Source organism: Apteryx mantelli, chromosome 1 (assembly GCF_036417845.1).
Source record: "Apteryx mantelli isolate bAptMan1 chromosome 1, bAptMan1.hap1, whole genome shotgun sequence".
NCBI classification, from domain to species: Eukaryota; Metazoa; Chordata; class Aves; order Apterygiformes; family Apterygidae; genus Apteryx; species Apteryx mantelli.
The window spans coordinates 93,436,604-93,452,707 of NC_089978.1; the positions used below are offsets into that span (position 1 = coordinate 93,436,604).

The 16,104-nt window shown below is 36.0% G+C and overlaps 1 protein-coding gene across 1 annotated transcript in view; it reads right to left on the reverse strand.

Annotated features, from left to right (window-relative positions):
• Nucleotides 1–16,104, reverse strand: part of DMD (dystrophin) — a 1,189,181-nt gene that overhangs the window by 453,680 nt on the left and 719,397 nt on the right. Inside the window, exon 45 of the mRNA XM_067297573.1 lies at nucleotides 12,534–12,709. Coding sequence (XP_067153674.1) covers nucleotides 12,534–12,709 — 176 coding nt within the window. The remainder of the gene's footprint in view (nucleotides 1–12,533; nucleotides 12,710–16,104) is intronic.

The window sequence follows — 16,104 nt, forward strand, 5'->3', positions numbered from 1 at the left end:
AACATATTTATTTAATACTTTCTACTAAGACCATACATCTGAGAGTTTGCAGGATGCACACAGGACAGAAGTTAAGATATTTCACAACACAGTAAATTAGCACTCATGAGATGCAACTGCCTGGTGACACAGAGTAATGTGTTCTGCAGCATATACAGCCAGCCATCACCATGTGAGATCGTTACCAGTGGCATCAGCAGCTCTTTCCAGTTGTTCACAAAAAGATATAGAGCCACTGTGTTTTTCATCCTTTCATCAAACTGTATCGCCTCCTAATTTAATCTATTTAGACTTTTTTTTCATTGCATAAATTAAATAGGAAAAGGTTTTCACAGTAGTTAAATTAAACTATACACTGATCAAACACAGACAAACACATACAGTGCTTACTGCAATCACTACACCTGAAAATGGAAATAGGCCATTTTTGGCCTGACTGAAAGATTTAGACTTAATATTGCCAAAGACAAGACACACATTGACACGTGTGGACTCTGGATTTCAACACAAGCTGTATCTTATTTTCCTGTAGAAAAAAATTCTTGATGGTATTTTCACATGCTTTAAGAAGCCAAAACAATCAAATTTTAAACATATTGTTGTCTTCAAAAACAGCTCCATGTTACGATTTCACATACTCTAACTCCAGAAGAGATAATGTGTTTTGAATGAAATATGTGATTACTGTATAAAAATGCTATAATAAAACTGTTGACTGATAAGATCCTTTATTTAATTGTACTGAATTTCATCTTGCAAGCTACTATTGTATTTTTCACTTCTTATTATTGTATTTTATGGTTTTTTTACATTCTGCAATTCAGTAGAAATAGTAATTATTTCATCAACTGGGTAACTGAATATATCCCATTTTAAATTAATGTTTGGCCACAGTCTTCTGGCCAATGGCAGCTAATGTTTCACAAAAGTGACGTTCATTTGCTATGGGGAAGGAAGAAGAAGAGGAAAGCCTGCTGGATGGAGCTGCTTATCAATTAAGTAATCAGCTAGATTTAGTGATTGGAAATGGAATTGAGCTAGCAAGATGTCAAAGAAGAGGAACAATGAAGGTAAGATTCCATGATCTAGAATATTAAAACCACACCTACTCACATAGACTTAAAATTCAGAGTGATCTATAAGAAAGGTATGATTATGATACTTTTAGAAATAGGAACTAATGCTACTTATTAGTACAAACTGTTTAGCCAAGAAATCTACTGCAGAACAACTGGAACTGCGGATACAGTAGAGCCACAAGCAAAGCTGATGTGATATGTTGCAATGTAGGTGAGACTGTAATTGAAAACTAAATTTGTTTGTTCTCCTGAGCTTTGCCAGCACTGCTACCTTTGTAACAAACTGAGCCAGGGTGACTCCATGTTTTACTGCTGTTCATACAGTTTTGTTATAGATTTTATTATATATTTAAACATTTATTATGTATATATGTATGCTATATAAAATAAATAGTTGTCTGGCCTATGCTCGACCCTGTTACTTAACAAGCACAGACAAACACATACAAACACATACAACACTTATTGCAATCGCTACACCTGAAAACTGAAATAGGCCATTTTTTTGCCTCACTGGAAGATTTAGACTTCTTTAAAATTGCCAAAGTCAAGACACACATTGACATGAGTGGCCTCTGGATTTCAGCATAAGCTGTATTTACATGAACTTACAAGAACGTTACAAGAACTTACATGTACCTGACAGAAGTGGTTGAAGCCTGCCTGGTGAGCGGCAGGGGTGCAGTGTTCAGGATCAGAGTCATGAGCGGACACTCCAACAAGTGGGACAAGACCAGAGAAAGGAGGAAGGATGGACCCAACACCAACCTGGTCACCTTCCCCTCCAGACTCAGGGTCTGCCAAGCCCCTGCTCTGCCCTGCCTGGGGGAGGCCACACCACCGCCCGCCAGTACAGGGGAACCAACTGGACCAAGCAGAAGTACAGCGGTGTTTGTAAAAGAAACAGTTGTGTGTTTATGATCGCACACTGTCATTCTGACTCACTTTCCCTCACACCCCAGTACTGCCTCCTGCACAGACCACCTTTGACCCTCTGTAATAGTGCACAGATGTCTTAATGCTATTCACTACTTACCACAGTCTTGCCTTTCCACTGACTGCCCTGCTAATAGGCAGTTATTGGCTCTTTGCTGTCTTAAGACAGATGGGGATAATTAGGCAAATCATTCAAGCTACATCTCATTCATAGCAGGATAAAAGTATTTTATGGTTTCCCCATAGAAATGGCTTTACCTGCTTTATGGCTTGTTACTACGGCCCTCATATATAAAACTAATTGTAGGGATAATCATCAGATATTTTAACAGATCAACAAGTGTCTAATACTAGGATAAAGAAATTATTCAGAGGACCGTGTTAGCTTGGAAATTAACAAAAATGGTAATAAAATATGCCAAAGATGAAGTAAACCACCTAAAAATTAAAATCTGTTCATCAACACAGCATAGAGTAAAAAAAGTCAAATTACCGTCAGTGTCTCCTCATGCCTGTATCCATACTGACCACTTCTAGAATTGAGAAAATAAAACTTTTTTGCTTGTTTAACACCAGAGAAAAACTAACCTGCATAAAGGCCCTGGCCTCAGGAGCATCAGTAGATTTGCCACCAGCTTCCTCTGCACCTCTGATGAACTGCCTGTCCCTGTCTTGCAGCTCTCAGCTCTTGTCCTTATGACATCAGCACTCAAGTCCTGCCATTATTACATAATCATTGCTACATAATCATTATTACGTAATGGAATTTTTATGTTTCAAAAGTGCTTTAAAGCTGGAAAATGCTGCGCGAGAGGTCTCTATCAAAATGGTTCATAATTAAGAAGTTGATTGCTGTTGATGATAAAGCCAGTAAGAATGTGACAGTGACTCCCAATATAGTTCACGCAGGTTAAATAGGTATAGGTAAAAAAACACCTGGCAACTGCTATTCTGGATGGCAAAGGCCAACTTTCACTCTGTAAGATGACTCACCATTTTATCAAACAGAAATTATATGTCTTCAATACGCAAAGGTCAATATTCCTGACTAAGCTTAAGAGCATGAAAATAATGTTTTAAAAATTAAATTAATATTTTAACTTAAATGCTTGGTCAATTTCTGCTGCTCTGTACAGAAGTTCTAGACCAAGTTCCTGCTTTACATGCAGAATGGAATGGACTTCTAAATAAGAAAATAAATTAATTTGTTTAACACAGTATATCCTAATTTTTGCTAGACAACTTCTGCACCTTCTGCACTTTTTTAAGCTCATAAACAAATTACTCCACAGTAACTGCTTAGAGATTAAACAAACAAGCCACTGGTGCCAAAATATTCTTTAGGAAAAAAAGATATGATATTCACTGAAAAAAGAACAAAATTCTCCAAAAACTATGTATATCTTTATACATGTATATATACATACATACAGGCATACAGATATCTACATATACTTATATTTATATAAACAAATACACAAAGAAGTGAAAGCCATAAATAGCAAAAGAAACCAAATAAAAGCCCTACTCTCCTGGTTATGTCCTAAATTTTCTTATGGAAACCTGCATCACTATGTTCTAAGTATCATTATGTTTGCCTAGGATTTCTGGAAATATGCATGCCACATTCTTGATGAAAAGTCCTGATGCTGCCTGACTCAAATATTTCTTGTACATATGTACTACAGCTCTGAATCTCTTATGAAGTACTGCTACACAGACAGGAATTCTGGACATCCCTGATGCATGTGGACGTACTTATTGTGGTTGTATAGGACAAGATGAGAATGCCCAAGGCTTGCTTTACAGCATCAGATTTACTACAGTGGTCATCACAGGGAAGTGTATATGCGCTTGAAAACTCAAATGCTTTCAGCAAATATTTGCTCTACATGTTCTCTTTAGGTTCAGTATTTCCTGGAAATGTCTGTCTAACTGCATATACCCCAATAATGGGTGAACAGTAAAACATGGTAATCCTAAACACAGGTCTTGAGACAAAATCCTTTATTGTACTGTGCTGATGTTTTTGTTGTATCCCGTCTACTAACCCTTTGGCTGCTTGGTCTGGTAGATCTACACCCCAACTGATAACCAATGATCCAGACAGGAGGTAGGGACTACAGGCTTTTGCTTTGAAAGGCTTGGATAAGTGAAGATGTCACGGTGCTACTGTTTACTCACAATTCTAATTTAAATTTAATTCAAATTTAAACAATAATTCAAACTTTGCATATAAGAAAGCTTGTTTACAGCAAAACAGAGGATCATAATTTACCTAGAAACAGACTACTCATATACCATCTTACTGCATAAATAGTCTAAAATCTCAAAAGTATTTGGAGATCGAGGTAATACTAAACATTTGAATAAGGGTTTCAAAATCCAGGCCAGAATGCTCTTCTCAAGCCAAAACAGGTTATCCAAACCCAGCTAAAACGTTTATTTATGTGAATCTGAGATAGATGCTAATCTATGCTGAGACACAAAAGAACTGGAACTACAAGGAAGAAGAAAAACTATCTCCCTGTAATCTTGAAAGCATAAGCATAACTTCACATCTTTTTGAGCCAGCTTCCTCAGTCATTACCCTCTGCCCTGATTACATGGAAGTCTGGGAATCAGTTAGCCAGAGTTACACTGTAATTCAGGCAATAAAACCACTGTTCCTAAACCAGATTCCCCTGAATATAAGCTGTCAGCAGCAGCTTTATTTTTTGGTTTTCTACCAGTTATTCTCATTTGTAAAGTGCATAGCTCAGTGGAGGCACTATATGATGATACCCCTAGAGATAAAACCAAGCAAGATAAAATCTTAAATATGTTAATTCTGGCACAGAAAAACAGGATGTTCAATTCAAACCTCCTGAGAGCAAAATTATTGAGCTGTGTAGCTTTATGAAAGAAAAACTGAAAAGATTTCATGTCTCTTAGCACAGATAGCAACTGGCAAGACTCTTTTTTCATCTTAAGTACATTGTCAGTTTTATCACCCTTATGAATTCTACCGCAACCCTTGAAACGTTTAAAACTTTTCCTAATCATGAAGCAAAGATTACTGTTTTTACTTTGATGACTAATTCAAATGTTGATCAGTAGGATTCAGTTTTATTATCTCAGTAATCTGGGATGTTTTCAACCTAAGGCTTTTCAAGAATTCTTTCAGAAATGCTTACTTTATGTATACGTGCACAGAGGCTTTTCAGAATTCAGACAAAAAAAATGTTCCATAAAGCTTTGTTTCTCTACCCTAGTCATGAACAGTATGCAGGAGAGTAATCAAAAGGGCCACTGTAATTATGTGAGCTGCAGGTGCACTTCACAATTTACTTCACAATTTCCCCTTAGCCTGCTAGAACATTACTTCCATCATAAATAACACACGACAAGTATCATATTATGCAAGCCACAAAAATAAAGCACTCTTTATATTAGCCGATCCAGTTAATCACATAAAAAGTTTTAATTCAATGAATGCATGCACCTTTTGAACAAGCTGATTTCTATCACCATAATTACATTTGGAGCAATAGATGCATGTAATTTCTAACTGTTTAAATTCATGGTGGCAATGACAAATTAACGTAAGTATTTATGAATGGAGCATGGACTTCCAAATCTGAGCCTAAGCAAGCAGAAATAAGGAGTATGAACCACCAATTGAGCCAGACATGGACAGTGCAGCTCCTGAGAAAGCAGCTGAGAGTATATCTTGCTGGAGGTGCTTTTTAAGCAGATGACTAAGGAATCAGATGTAATTTCAGGAATCGGTCCTATGGAGCCAAGCAGATCCATCTCCAGCACAGACCTGCACGCTGTTATGTATTACTACCTTTTCCTTTTAAGCTGCACCTAAGATCCCAAAGAGCTTTTAAGCTGTTTCTCAGTTAGCAAACGACTTACTTCATTAACCCTGAAATGTAGCCCATCATAGTTGATGGAAAATTCTCAAACTATAGAAAAGAAGTACAGAATTTCACATGCAGCAAAAAATTCAAGGGTTTTTAGATAAAAAGAATTAGTACTTGAACTAGAAGTTAGCCAAAGCTCTATTTTTGCAGAAAGAAAGAACAAAGCACTTTTTTGCATTTGCAGTGATTGCATAACTACACTGCATAGGACTTGAGTTTTAAAATTCACCTGTAACAGTAACTGCAGATATAAAGCATCCTCTTGCATCATATTGAGAAAGTAGTTCAGAGTCAACTCAAGTGGAAAAGTTTTACTTACTAAATCACCTGTCCAGCTTTTATAATGTTCCAGTGTCCTCAGTATTCACCCTCTGTCAAGGAAGAGTTGCTCTCTACAGCGTATTTTCTACTGCTTCATCTAATTGTATTCTTAATGGTGACACTACCACCACTTCAAGTTGGATAACATTTGCTAAGCTAATTCATTATTCCTAGGAAAGTCTCCTCTTTCATCTTTTCTTCTACCATATCCTCCACTACCTCCAAGTATCAAATCCACATTTATCCTTTCTTAAATTATGTCTCTTATGTCTAAATCCTAATAAGTTGTTACTGTGAACTGGAGACTTATTCTAGTCATGGTTTTATTGGACCTCTAGAAAAAGAATTTTTACCTAATGGCCATATTTGCACATATAGTACAAAATTACGCTGTTTTTTTACTGCTGTTATATGTTCTTGAAACTCCCTGCCCTGTTGGTCTTCCTCCATGTGACTGTTATTCTCAGGAATGTTACTTTGTTTTTCCCACATTAAAACACTGCAGCTTTATGTCTGTATTTCTAAGTTCATTAGAATACCTCGGCCAACTATTCTGATTGCACAGCTAAGAAAGATGTTTATATTAATTCTATATACATTATACTCTTTGAAGCTAATGTATTAATATTAGGTATTCAATATTAAGTATTAAATTAAGTATTAAATTAAAGGGTGTAAAGGCTTTAAATTAGCTTTCTTAATAGAATTTTGTATATATGATACTTCTAAGGTTAGGAATTAGTTTCCCTAACAGTATTAAAATGGAATGAGTACCAAATTCTTATGGTAGTCCATCGAATATGCTAGATACATTTTTGACTATCATTAATTGTAAGTTATAATGGTTAGTTATTATTTATATAAACATTATTGGCCTTTTTCAAGTAAGTTTATATTTTCAGTTACAGTTTCTAGAAACAGTATGAAATGCACGCTGCAGCTCATTGTCAATATATGATACCAATACCATAGCAACTGGTAGATTGTTTGGGAAACACATCGACTGCACACAACCGATGCTGGACTCGCGCCTCAGTACCTTGAAAAGCCAGCAGCAGGCATATTGCGGCTGCTTGTGCTGGCGAGGTCCCTTGTGCCTCAGGCCCTGATGGGCCAGAAGCAGGCGCACGGCCTCGATGCTTCTTGTGAGGTCACTTCTGCCTCCGGACCTCACAGGCCAGGAGCAGGCGCGTGGCCTTGAGGCATATTGCGAGGGCACTTCTGCCCAGTTCCCGAGCAGCTGTATGTAGGCGCCTTGCTGCTGTTTGTGCTTGTGAGATCACCTTCGCCTCAGTAATGATAGCCCAGGCAGCAGGCCCCTGGCTTCCACGCTCGCTGAGAGGCAGGACTTATTTGAGAGGTGTCAGCTAGAGACAGAAAATACTCAGTCACAGAAGTAGGGCAGACTGGCACTAGCTTGTGACTCATCTTCTGCTTTGCACTTTCAATAACGTTTCTGTGCCTTTTTTTTTTACAGTCAGCTGTTGATTTTGTATATATAGTATTTCTAAGATTAGAGATTAATTTCCCCAATGCCCCTTGGTGCATTTAATAAGTGTTACAGAGAATTTAAGACGCCACCAAAAAAGTAACATGACAATTTAGAGAAAATATTTACTAAGAGAGAATGAATTTTCTTTCTTTTTCTAAAGAATAAGCAAATGTGTTTCATTTGGGTAATGACCTCTAAACAAAATAATTAAAAAGCAAAATATCTCAGAAACATTAGAGAAGCCAAGTGTGAACACCAAACAGGAAGAAGTTTAGCTACAACACTACAGGTAATGACAGTGTAAGTTCATACCACAGTGATACTTTTCTAATGAATTACTGTAAGAAATATGTACATACTCATTACCATATGTTTGCAGAACAGTCAAAAAAAAGTAAATTCAATATATAACTATTCTTTTATGTTGGAAAGAAAAAAGCATTTATTGTTATGAAACTTCTTCATCTCTAAGCCAGCTTTTAAGTTGCAATGAAAAATTAACAACAGCCTTCAATATACTGAGTTTTCAGGTGAAAGAGTTTTCAGGCAGTGGTAGCTAGTACATTGTGGCAAAAAAGCATACTTTAATGAATGTAAAGTATGAAAAATATAAAAGAGTATATTTATTTTATAGCAATTTTTTTAGATTTAGAATGGAAGGCTTGTGTTTTTATATTCAGAAAAAAAAATTACATATATATATTCAAAAGTATTCTAGTAAACACCCTTTGTTTTGTCATTCTTTCCATAATTACTTCAAACTCACTTGAATAGAGATCTGAATAGACAGTCTGCAGGTTCAAGCTCATTAGAAGTGCAAATATATTTCCAGCTAAAATAATGAAAAATTCTCTTCTGTTCAACAGAACCTAATTTTAAAAAAGTCAGAATGTGATGAATAAAAAATTTTACCTAAACAGCTAAGAAATCTAATTTCTGGGCATACGTTGCCAAAAATTACAAAAGAAAATTTTCAACAACAACAACAAGAAAATACAAAAGCCAGCAAGCAAATCTCCACACCATCATTACACAAGTCTGTCAAACACTCATTTATGAGCCATCACCTTATTGAAGCTCATATGTGAGATGTTGCTCCTCATCCTGACACAGGATCCCTTGACTAGCTCTGCCTGGCACTTGTGGTCCTGCTGTAGGAGTTGAGGTGCAGCGCCACGCTGCAGCCACAGCCCCAGTGGCTGCCCCCATGCCAGCACCTGAGAGTCAACAAGTGCCCTGATGGCATCTGAAACTCAAGTGTCCCTATGGCATGACTCAACACACATGTGCACAGCCTAATGTGGCCTGTGGCTCGTGGTCTTGAACACCAGGGAACAAAAAGGCTGAAAGATCTTCTGACGGTGCAGTTTACAAGATTTTGTAGTCAAAATGATTTCTGGAGTATTAAGAGGAAGAAACAGAAGTAATTGTTTCCCCCCTTTTCTCTGGGATTAGTAGCAGTCCATTGAAAGGGTCATTGTGTCTTCCCTCAGTCTACAAAATCTCCCTTTTTTTTTTGAGTAACACTTTTACCAAGTAAATACTCAAACTTCTCCAAAATATGCAGCTTACAACAAAGTGCCAATAAGAATTCAATGAAATTCCAAATTCTCTAACTATCAGTGTACCAATCTTTCAATCAAGTTTGCCCCTGTTCAACAGCCTGGTCTATTCCAAAGTTTGCAGTAGGATAAAAGCTTTAGATGTGCTAAAATTACATTCTCATCTAATTCTTAGCTGGATGGATTAGACTACAAGATACTGAAACATTAAACACTGAATTCAAACTTCTACAGCCTTGAAACTCTGGTGAAGCCAACTGAAAGATAACATCTTATACCACCATAACTCAAACATGACTTCTAGATCTTCAGTACCAAAGAAAGGAGATTCAAATAGCCGGCCTGAAGTCTGTGCTTTGCCTGGGCTCAGCATGAGTCTGTAAAACTTAAAAACTACCTTCTTTTTATTGAAGAGCAGCATAGGAGCCTCACATTGTTCTGAAAGTTGGTTCATGGGTTTTTTGAGTGTGGGACTTTGATGGTCCAAATTATTAGCATTCATTAAATCTGCCAGACTACCACTAAGATTAACAACATCAGTGTCTAGTGAATCTACAATCAGTTTCAGTTATTTATAGAATTCTATGTTATTAATCAGTTTTACAGTTTTTATTATAGATTGTTTAATATTTATTTCAAATGTTTAATGGGAAATGGATGAACATGAAACTCTTGGAACTATATCAAATCTTCCTTTTTCAAGTCAACCAACTAGAAGGTTCATGAAGTTTGCAGAAAATATTTTGAATTTAGTGTTCTTTATCAATACAGTGATAATACTATGTTCTCACACAGAATAAAGAATAGGCCATTTAAGAGTGCATCCTCAGGAGAACTGAAGAAAGTAATCTGCAAAATTATTTTCTCCCTAGGAACATAATCAGAACATGAAAAATGCTTGAGTGTGTCAGGAAATCTAGCCCAGTGATTTGCCTCCAACAGTGGTAATACAAGATATATTTAAGAAGAGCACAGAAGACTGGCCACTTTCTTCAGTCCATTCACCTCATACTCCCCCAGAATACACAACCACTAGACTAAGGATGTTAGAGGTCTGAGTTACAATGCCCTCCTCCATAGCCCTTTGTGGTCAGAAAACCCAAACATTCAGTAACCACAATGTAAAAAAGTACTTTTTAAGTTGGTTTTACAGTCTTCTATAGTTCCAACAAGTAGCCTTTAATTCTGTTATTGAGAAATTTGGAATTCTGTTATTGAGAAATTTGGTGAATAACAATTCCACATTCAGCAATTCCACCACTTTCATGATTTTGTACACCTTGGTCATATCCTTCCTCAGACTTCTCATCTCCAGAAGAAAGTTTCTTTCCTTCGAAAATCCAGCCTGTGGGGCTGAAAAGATGAGGAAGGGAAGAAAAAGCAGGTACTGGGATCTCATCTCAGGCAGCACCTAACATGAGGGCAGATGCATTTTCTGGATCTGGGAGGAGAACATGTTCCTGGGTCCCACCACTCTGACATAGCCAAGAAGACCAGACAATGAAAGAAATATAAACTCCTCAGTTCAGACATATAGGGGTCTCACTACAATACATTACTAGTATTTATATTAGTTTAATACAGCACTATCTGTATTAACTTTGTAGCGATGCATTTTTCATCCAGAGTTCACCAACCTAGGTCTCTAGGTTACTCTGTACTCAGAATTACCCAACCTGTCATTCCAGAGGAAAACAAACAAACCAGCCAACAAACCAAACAAGCCAAAAATGTGCATATGAGGGTTTATTTAAGATTCTTCATCTACGGAATCTAACTGAATTATTCCCATTTAACAGATCCTAGGCTTCCTTAAAATAGAGAACGTGCCAAGAAATTCCACATACTGCTAATATTGCATTGAGCCAAAATAGCATTCAGATACACATTTCTGTTGATAAATCAGGGTAAGTACAACACTGATGTTGACCAAAACTGGGACAGATTTCATATTCTCAGATAAAGCGCAACCACCAATCTTTCTCTTATGTGTTGCTGCAGCAGCTTACAGGGCTATTAAAACGATGTTATTGTTTTCTAAGTGTTAGCACTTATGTAAGAAGCTAAGGCTTGGAAACACAGGTGGGTTTCAATTGTACAAAAAAACAGCTTTTAGTGCAATAAATAAAGGCCAAGGTCTCCCTTGTGTAACAAGCAACATTACCATCAACACCTGGAAATGCAGCAGGAAAACATTCAAAGCCACCGCTGTAGCTTCTGATCGCTGTAGCTTACTTGCTGCATCTTCTTATTTTAATGCGTTCCAAGTGAAAGCTTAATGATAATTAAACTCAACAATAACCTGCCCTACCACACCAGCAAACATTTTCACAGCTTTTGCCCTCTACAGCTCTCAACTAAAAAAATGGCAGACATTTAATATCACATTGAGAAACCTAAAGTAACAAAACTGTTGCACCCTACTCTCACACTCATTAATGTACCTCTATAAAGGATATTCTGTTTTTTTAAAAAACACGCATGAAGAAAGCTTTGCCAGTGACTATACTTTAAAACAGAATGTCAGGTCAACTTAGACCTCGCATTTAGTTTTAGAAAACAGACTTTTATAAAATGTAATACAAAAAGCAACAAAAATATTTCATTTTTTTCTATTGAAAATTCTCTTTTTAAAGGAATCAAGCCATTGCTGTATTATTTGTAGCTCAAATGCTGTAGTTATCTGTGACTACAGGAGAAAAGCAAGTTGATCTGAAAGTGATTATAAATAACATTGCATTAACTAATTCATTCTTTTCATCCAACTTGAATGAAATGCAGATATTAACAGCATCAATATGAGAAGTGAACTAGATTACGATTAAATGTATCAATTAGCTAAGGTATTGTTAAAATCACAGATATATATTCTAATGACATATTATCAAATAGGAAATTATTTAAAAATGCTAAATCAACTGTAAATTATATAAATGGAGCTCCAATCTGTTCTATTTTTATCAAGAAATAATGTACACTTGTTTATCTTTTAAACATTAGCAGTGGAATTATAAAAACACAGAGTATGGAAGGGAGTGGTAGTCATGGACAGAAATAGGTAGAAAAGAATTAAACAGATGATTGAGGAAGTGAAATTTAATTACTCGTAATTCATTATGAATATTTTAAAAAACTGCAGAAGTTAAGGGAGTTCCTTTTCATTTTTCAGTCAGAAGCAAATCTAAGAGAACTAAAAATAATTTCACAATATTTTTGCTCCCTCTTAACCTACCTCTTTTTTTTCTCTACCAGCTGTCTGCAAAGCTCCTGCCACCGGGTATTCAAGCTTTCCAGTTGTTCCTTCAGCACACTAGCATCTGCTCTTGATGACTGCTCAATAATCTCTTCACCAGTTACATTTAGTGTTTTGACAACAGTTTGCTGTCGCCCAATGCCATCCTGAAGTTCCTGCAAAATACCCAACGCATACACATATTCATAAAAAATGTCAAGCATGAAACAAAACGCTTCATCACATACTGGCCAGATGGAAGGAGGTGAAAGATTTTGCTCTCCTCTGAATTCCAAATGCATAAATCCCAAGGCAAATAGACAGAAAGACGTATTTTATGTTTTTATGACATGTATCTTTCAGTCCATCTCTACAGCTTTTCTTTTTCCTGTATTCTTGTGTGCTAGAAATCATTACAGTAAAATTCTGCAGATAGATTAGTAAAAAACCTTGTGAACAAATTTATTTCTGCACTGTGTTCAATAGCTTATGAGGTATTGTAAAATTTGCAAGTGCAGTGTTTGGAGTTCCTACTGGCTATAAATATAAATAAGCGATGTCAAGAAAACACAGACTGTTTGAAGTACTTTTCCAAATTCCTTTACAGAATACACTTGTCTCCAGTTGTGAGAAGCTTGATAAACCATTCCCTTATGCTTCGGGAAATTGAACTGCTAAGGAAAAGTATTACTTACATTGTTTCTACTTACACAATATAAAATGCAGAACTACAAAAAAGTTACCAAGATGGACTGTTAATTTTTACTAAATACATTAGGATACATTTTATACACCTTTTATCATTAAAACACTATCATGCAGGTTGTTCCCTTAATTCATTTTTAAAAACAACACAGCTCTGAATCTGTAGCTTAGAATTGAACATTGTATAACTGGTCAAAAAAAGTTCATATTCATAAATGATAGCAATCATTTCATATTCTTAGTAATTAGTAGAGCATGAGTAATTTTTGCCTTGTATATTCCTTAAAGTGTACAAGCAGGGAAGTGTAAAATCATTTTCAACAGTTTACTGCTAAAATAAGCACAAACTGAAATAATTTCAACAATCTGCACTCTGGGATTCATATTCTTGATAGGTTTCAGAATTTCAGGAAGTATATTGAATCATATCTACATACAAGAGCTTTCAAGCAAAATGCTGAATCTTTTTATCATCTTTTTTTCTGGAAGAAAAAAATATTTTAGTATATCATACTCTGGAATGACGCTATATGCTTGTTTTCCATTCCTAAATATATAATATAAATTACAGGAGAAGTTAGTAAAACCGTATATAAACATTAAACTAAATTTGCCTAAGAATTGGTCCAAATCGGCAGAACACAGCTTTCCAGAAATGCAAAAGACAAACATAACAATGGTTCTTGTATTTTTTATATAATCTGTCTATTAAGCTCTTCAGGCAGGAGACCATGATTAAAGTCCACAAAGTAAACCACAGTGGAAGTTAACATGTTTTAACATGACCACACCTCAGCTGACAACTGCTAACTCATTAAACTGCTGAAACTCAGTTGCATGCCCTAGCCCACTTTTGCACAGATTCTGGACAGACAGCTTGAGCACCAACGGCAGGAGACCCTGGAGCACAGAGGCGAACGCCAGCCAGCCCCCGACGCATCGACCCACAGTCCTGCACAGGAGTCGCAGCCGAGCCTAAGCTTATTCCCATTATCCATTCTGCTTGGTTTTGTTGCAATTCAATTATGTTGCTGTAAAAGATAACTGTGAAAATCATTCTGGTATGTGCTACCCCTCAGTAAAAATTATTATTCTATTTTTTCCAAACTATTTTTGCGTCCCATAGTTTCAGAATAAAAGAGTAGCAGAGTGACAAGTATAATGCTGCAGTAGTCTGCATACTGACTTATATTCTAGGTGGTACAACGCTGGGAAAAGCAGAATTAAATTTGGGGGTTCTCCAATTTATATTTGTTACAGAGATATATTTCTTCACATGGTAGAATTCCACTGTGGAATTAAAAAAAATCAAGTAAAGTGAGCAAAAAATGTTAATTAACATTACTGGAGGCTTCTGAATTGGCCTTTGCCAGTGAATTAAATTTTGGATATAAGAATATAAACTATTCTTGTATCTTTCATTTTGCTTATGCGATATGATACCATAATCTACAACCATGCGTTTTTCTGTCTCTCTTTGCATAAATTCTCTGAAGCTATAAATAACTGTATCACTAAAATATCTGAAAGATCTATGTGTGAATATTTGTGAATGGTTTACATTTTCCTTTGTATAACATTTTACATAATTAAGTACAGGACTTTATTAGACATGAAATAAAATATTATGAACATATGATGCAAATGGTAAGACAGATCATTTGATAAATTTATCAAAACAAAAATCAGAAATTGGTGCTTATTATGATTTGGAGGTCCAAGAAGACTTCATAATCAAGAAAGAACAAAATCGCTACATAGGAAAGGACAATTCCAGAAAAACAAAAAAAGGCCAAATTCATTTCTTTAGAATAGATTTTAAACTTTTTGCCCGGAGAAGACTGTAGCTCAGTAGAAATAAATATTACATAGCAGGACATCTTCCTCTGCTATACTGGCGTATGTAGAGTACCTGTTACCTACCTATTGGCGAGAACATACAAAGGCAAGCTATCTGCTTCTGGCAGCAGCTTTCCTCTGCTGCTATGAACTATCTTGCACTTCCTTTAAAAAACAGCAACTTTTTTCAAATCAGTTATGGTCTTCCAACTTTAAATACAAATACCTGGTTATTGGCATACTAGAAATCTTTTAAAATGATTTTCCTTTAACTTCAAATTACTGCTACATAAATTAATTAAGATCACTAGTACTGTAATGACAAACAAATTACTAAAGTATTTAAAACATTACAAGCTTTCTAGTTCATGGCAGTTTCCACGAAACATCTGAACTTGAAACTCATTTGTTTATTCATCTAAATCAAGTACATAGTAACAGGCCCAGAGTCAAAAGAAAAACGAAGGGCTCATTTATGTTTCCTATGCCCAGCTCCTTAGCATAGAAGACCTAAGGGCACAAATACCTTCAAGTGGCTCCAACTGTATAAACTAATGACCAGTCATGGCCTTACAGACTTAACTATTTTTTTAAATCCTTTTTAAGTAGAATGGCCAGTGGTGTTGAACTACATATTTATGTAGGTAAATGAGAGACATGGGAAGAAATTAAGCTCTCTTCTCACACAGACTCACACAGACTTTTTTCATTGATTTGAGGGAAGCATAGTTGCTACAGGAACAGTCACTAAACGACTAAAGGACACTAAATGAGATGGAAAGAGGTAGACTTCTCTCGATAAAATTCATGGCATGAAACTTCAGGTTCTCCTCTGGACCACCTTATGGAGGATCTTATTTATCTTCTAAGATTACCACAAGGAAGGTTATAGAGATCAATCTGTTAATAGATGCATTCATAGAAGGTGCCTGAAGTTCAGTTATGTGAATAGCCACACAATATTTTTCCAAAGAACTCTCCTTTTTCAAGATTTCATAGCATACATGGAAGTTCAATTAGATCTCAA